Source organism: Atta colombica, unplaced genomic scaffold, assembly GCF_001594045.1.
Source record: "Atta colombica isolate Treedump-2 unplaced genomic scaffold, Acol1.0 scaffold35, whole genome shotgun sequence".
NCBI classification, from domain to species: Eukaryota; Metazoa; Arthropoda; class Insecta; order Hymenoptera; family Formicidae; genus Atta; species Atta colombica.
Genome location: NW_017259459.1, coordinates 1,923,098 through 1,929,097, shown reverse-complemented (window position 1 = coordinate 1,929,097; position 6,000 = coordinate 1,923,098). Strand labels below are relative to the sequence as shown.

The 6,000-nt window shown below is 29.1% G+C and overlaps 1 protein-coding gene across 1 annotated transcript in view; it reads right to left on the bottom strand.

Moving 5' to 3' along the window:
* Positions 1-2,362: 2,362 nt before the first annotated feature.
* The window catches only part of LOC108690717, an 84,580-nt gene continuing 80,942 nt past the window's right edge, over positions 2,363-6,000 (bottom strand). Inside the window, exons 10-15 of the mRNA XM_018198153.1 lie at positions 5,627-5,785; positions 5,281-5,447; positions 4,451-4,821; positions 3,757-3,908; positions 3,137-3,356; positions 2,363-2,999 (exon numbers count right to left, since the gene is read on the bottom strand). Of these exons, the coding sequence (XP_018053642.1) occupies positions 2,755-2,999; positions 3,137-3,356; positions 3,757-3,908; positions 4,451-4,821; positions 5,281-5,447; positions 5,627-5,785 (1,314 nt within the window). The 3' untranslated portion in view covers positions 2,363-2,754. The remainder of the gene's footprint in view (positions 3,000-3,136; positions 3,357-3,756; positions 3,909-4,450; positions 4,822-5,280; positions 5,448-5,626; positions 5,786-6,000) is intronic.

Genomic DNA, 6,000 nt, shown 5'->3' with positions numbered 1-6,000 from the left:
GTATATATTTATAATATATATTATTTTTGACATTGCGTTCTTGTGCATTGTATTCGGAATTTATACGTCGCATAATCACTCACGCAGTTTTGTCATAATTCAAAAGGATATTATAATTAAATTGGTTCCTTACGCGAACGCTACACAACACATTCTTATTTATATATACGATATTATTATTACATGCGTATGTACAATTATCTATCTATAATGTATTTATATATATATACATACATGCGTACATATGACTGTAAATACTTGTCGAGGAATGTTTTCCTTCATATTGGCTTTTATATTTATAATTTTAATTTTTATAAATTTTAACATATCCATTGCCCGCGTATCAGATGCTTTTCAATTTCTAAATCGTTATATGCATAACATCAAAAGACCAATTTAAAAAATTAAAAGAATGAACACTTATTTTTATGTAGTGATAGCAGCGGAATCACATCGAGAGTCGGTTTCGGATACGAAGGCAGTGAATATGTTAAATATTGTTTGAATAAAGTGCACAATGTATAACAAATGTACACATTGAAATATTCTTTTGACACGATAATACGCGAGTGCTAAATTTTATTCTTTCGTTTTCAATAGTTTTCTAGTTTTATGTTATTTTATTAAAACTGAAATTTTATCTTTCTTATTAAAATTAAAAATCATACAGCGAATGCGCATGCGCGATACAAATGTGAATATGTATTAAATTGTAATTGTCAGACTTATTTATGTATATTCAAAGTCTGATAAAAAAAGAAAAATGTTAACATATTATTTATTATATCTTTACGCAGTACAGTTTACACAGCTGTACTCATATTAATGTTCGTGTATGTGCAAAGAATTTGAGATATTTTATGTATAGTGATATGATCTAATGATTTACAAATATGCATCAATTGATTATATTTGACATATATACAAATAAATCACAGATAAATTGATGGCCATTGTAAATAATCGAATTCAGTGTTAAAAGTTTTTCACAGCAAAATATAAAATAGATTTTTTAATACAGTGTATAGAAACGTTTAACGCGAATGGAATACATCTAATCTTATATAAAATTAACACAGTCTTTCTCATATCAATAAGAATCTGTTTTATAATATTAGGTGTAGTAAAAAGAAATCCATTATTTTTGCATGAAATTGAATAGAAAAATAATGGATTTTTTTTTACTACACCTAATACATTTAATTGAATTCTGATAATGATAAAAATCACATTTGATAATAATCAAAATCAAATATGCACTATTATGATACTGTGCAATTTGCGCATGTTCTTTCTACAAAGAGCAATTCCTATAGTTTGCAGAAAATTTTCCTAAACAATAAATTTAATATTATAGTATTAGCCTAATATATTATACGTCTAAAATGCACTCACATTTCATTTAATCAAACGATGCATGAAATGCGCATTAAATTTATCTCTAAGTTTACAAATATATATATTTACAATGATTAGATGTAACTTATGTAGCAATATGAACACTATGCTTAATGCTAATTCTTTTTTTTAAATTTATTAATTTATTATCTAATAAATGAAAATATTCTTAAATTACATTTACCTCGTAAATATATTAGAAGATATTCTTTTTCAAAGATAATTTTTTTTTATTTATATTGAATCATATTTAAACATTTTTATGATAGCATATTACATGACAAGAAATGTTGAGATAATGCAGACATTGAGATTTTGTGAATTTAAAGAGATAATAAATACAGAATTTTTTCGCAATTGTTAATATATAATGTATATATATAATGTATAAAAATATAAAGCAAAATATTGAAAGTTTGAAGTGATCTCAAGAGGTTTTTTTTTTTAAGTACTTATCTTTAAGGTGATTAATAGTTTAAGAATTTAATGAAAATATAAATTAAGTCATAATTTGAAATAAAGAAAAAGATTCAATTTTTAAATTTGTAATAGAATATTATATGGATTATAAAATGTATAAATTTTATATTGCATTTCGAAATGTTAGAATATTTGGTGTCTGTCGAATTGTCAATAATATCAATATTAATGTTTTTTTATAAAAGGGTACAAAATAAAATGCATAAACCGTTAAATATCTACCTATTTTACTTATTAGATACGAGTGAAATTATATAATAAGTTTTGTTCTTATTAGAATAATTTTAAAGATTTTTCCAGAAAAATTGATATTTAATTACGTTTTGTATTTGTATTATAAATAACAGTAAGTACGATGAAATGAGATTCATTATAAATTATAATAATCTTATAAATTATACATTTCTTCGTTGCGCACATTATATTACACAATTAATTTAATAAAACGATCTTTAATTCTAATATTCTTTCTTTTATGCTTCGTTTATGTTTATTTGTCATTTTACGTAGGGTAAACTTAAGGATTACAGATGTTCGGCACGTTCACACAATACGTATAATAAATTTCTTCTACTTCAGATTTACTTAACTCTAATCCAATCATACGAATAATTTTAAGTACGTATTACTCGACAATTTATTTGGAGTCTGGTTATTATTTTGCGGTCGAACCCTGACAAGAGATATCTGGTGTTTAATTGCTTTTTCAAATAATCTTCAAAACTAATATTTTGCCTACCTCGTTATGCTGAAAAATACGTTGGCGTAGATCTATCATATATACAGTTGAATAAATCAGACGATAACGGGATTCTTCGAGATCGGTTTTAAACTAACAGTTAATACCGGTGATTCTGTTGACAGCTCTATCTTCCGCTATAAGGAAACGTCGCTTTGAGAAAGCGGTCCATTACCTATCCTCGCATTGTTGTTAATTCGTTTCGTTGTTGTCGTATTATTTATTGATTCCATGTTATTCGCGGACACGATCACATCCGGCGATTTTTTATTACTCGTCACGACGGCCACAAATTCTTTCTCATTGATAGTTGTCTGCGTTGATCGCGAAATGCACGTTAGCGAATCCCCGTTTTTTCGTTCCTTCGTTTCCATTTCGTAGCCTGCGAACAAAAATACAGAGATGCTGTGCGTATAATTTGTGGGACATAGTATGTAAATGGAGAAATAAAAAATACGTGAAAATTATATTCAAGTTCATGTGGAAATATTGAACAGAGAGCTTGGGGATTGTACTTACATTCGCTTTGAGTAGAGCAGTCCATCGTGGACGCGATATGTTTCTTGATAGCTTTATTTTGATCGCAAGTTGCAGCTGTCAAAACTGTCGTTGCTGTCACTGGTCCTATCATACTCGAGGCATTTGTGGCAGTTATCGCCGAACTTTTCGTCGGGTTGGGCCTTCCTGCCCTTACGGTTGGACGTACGTTTCTCTCAGGCCGAATTAAAATAATATACAGCTGCATATATAAATGAATTGTTTTATAATAAATTAAATTAAAATTAAAAAATTAGTCTAATGATTTAACAAAATTCGATATTGTATATTAAAAAATTAATTCAGCTTCAATTTTTTACATTAAAAGAATTGTAAGTTAAAATTCGTTTTTTAAAAACTTGTCCCATTTATAACATATATTTTGAGAAACATTAAGGCAAATGTAAATTTTTAGCATTCTAAAATTTCTAAATAGATCACGCTTGTATTAATTTAAATTTAACTTGATCATCATTTGTCATCATTTATAACTACTGAATATATCCGAGACTTCAACAAGGAGTTACAATAATTAAATACTTGATCACGTTCATTTTAAAGGCGAGCGTTTCTATATAAACATTCAAAGTGTCAAACTTCACCTTTGGACTGAAGAGGCAAACCACCGTCACGGATGCAGAAAGACTGATTGTTACAGACATTGAGGTAATTCTCAATGCAACGTTGCTTCCGGTACCGTAGTACAAAGGAACGAAAGCAAGCCATATGACGCATGTTGTATACATCGTTAAACCTGAATTAGAAATGTTATTTCTTAACAATATTATTCTTTTCTTATTCTTTTCGTTAAACATTATTATATGGTAAATAAATAATTTTAATTTTCAATAATTAAAGTGTTAAAAATTTTTAATAATTTAATTATTATTTATCTAAAGGTTTATTATTGACTTATCCACATACAATTGAAAGATATAATATCTTTTATGTTAAACATCTTTTACATACAATTGCATTGTAATTGTATGATTGAATTTTTAATCCGATTAATATTGCGTTTATTATTTCTTTATATATTGTAAGCTATATTTATTATAACAAATGTTTAATACTCTTATGATGCATTATTATTATTATATTTACACATATCGCATATAAAATTTGAAGAATAGTGCTGTTGTTATTTTATTGATTCTATCAGCTTTTTCCAATTGTAAAATAATAGCACGTAACAGCGGTGTAAATTAATAATGTAGTAAACAATAACTAGTGTAATGTGATGACTTATGTGTAATATAATAAGGAGTGGATATCATGATGAAAAAGTAAACTTACCGATGTGTTTACTCTCGTTGAAAGCTTCTGGAATTTTTCTCGTGAGGATAGCGTAGATAGTACACACAATTATCAATATTATGGGATACGTAAATGCGATCATATAGCTGGTATCTATGTAGTTGTTGCATACGAGCAGATTGTCTTCCATCGTAGGATAGTGATGCATCGCTCTGGCAGGATCGATAATCATCCAAACTATGTTAATTAAGATTTGCACGGAGATCAATCCGGAACAGATAATAAGTTGCGATCGTGGTGATATGAAGGACGGCCTCTTTGCACTCCCGGCGTTGAAGATTCTTGAGATCCGGTTGGTCTTCGTTAACAAAGCCGCGTATACTACCGTGAAACAAAAGCCTGCGGCGAATCTGTCAGCAGAGACGAAATTATATCTCCGTTTTTCTTAACAAAAAGTTCAATGAAAAATTATTTAATTAAGAAAAGTTGCTTCCTGTATACAATTCGTACTTCTGGTAGTGATTTTGGTTTGATATACAAAGAGATTTCTTTATTTTTTCACGTTATTTTTCTCTAAACTTTTACTCCGTTTTCACCATGATATTGTTTTAAGGGAATTTTTTACACTCTCACTACTATGATAAATTGCATTAAGAAGAAAGTAGAAAAATAAGTTGGAGAGTTATTAGATTCGTGAACCATGTAACAACTAGTAAAACTGCTACTCTTACTTGGGTAGCATTGATCGTACACGAGAAATGTAATTTACGGAGTAACTGTAACAATCTGGCAGGAACAAAGAGATTAATGCTGTCGTGTCGGAACTTGTGGAATACACCCGAAAAGATTTATAGGTTTTTTTTTTTTACCTTTGAATACCGCAGACAATGTGCGTGGGCTTGAATATCAGAGTGAATGTGACGAGATAACAGAGCAGAATTCCCGAGAGAAGAACATAAGATAGTTCTCGTCCAGACGCGCGTACAACAGGCGTATCATTGTGTTTGAGGAAAACTCCGCAGACAAATAATGTCACCTGTTTTTTTTTTGCACAAAACGTATATGCACAAATCAAATATATAAACGGCTATGGCATAAAATATATAATATGATTATTGCAATTTGAGATACAATTGAGATATATATATAGGATTTTAAATCTCTCAATTTTAGAAGATTAATTTTGCGAAAAATTAATCTAGTAGAAATACCTACCAACATCCCCGTGGCAGAAAAAGACATTGCACCTATTGCCCAACCACTTTCTGGACGTAGGAATTCCTCTGGAACTTCCCGACACATCGAATGTGTTTCATCCGGCAGCGTACCTCGTTCACACTGCATACACTGCGTCTCATCTTTAGGATGCCGTATCTATGTGAGTAACAGAATAAAATTCTTTTTTCTGAAGAGTAGAATATAACACGGTTGAATTCGATATTCTTATGTAATATAATTCGGTTCGCAAATTCACATCATTTATATATAATTCAGTTAACATTCTTTTTCATCAGTTTTTCGCAATAACGTTCCAATTTTTTTTCTTTTTCCGAGAAACATTTTATTGAGTTCAAGTATTATTCGTTATT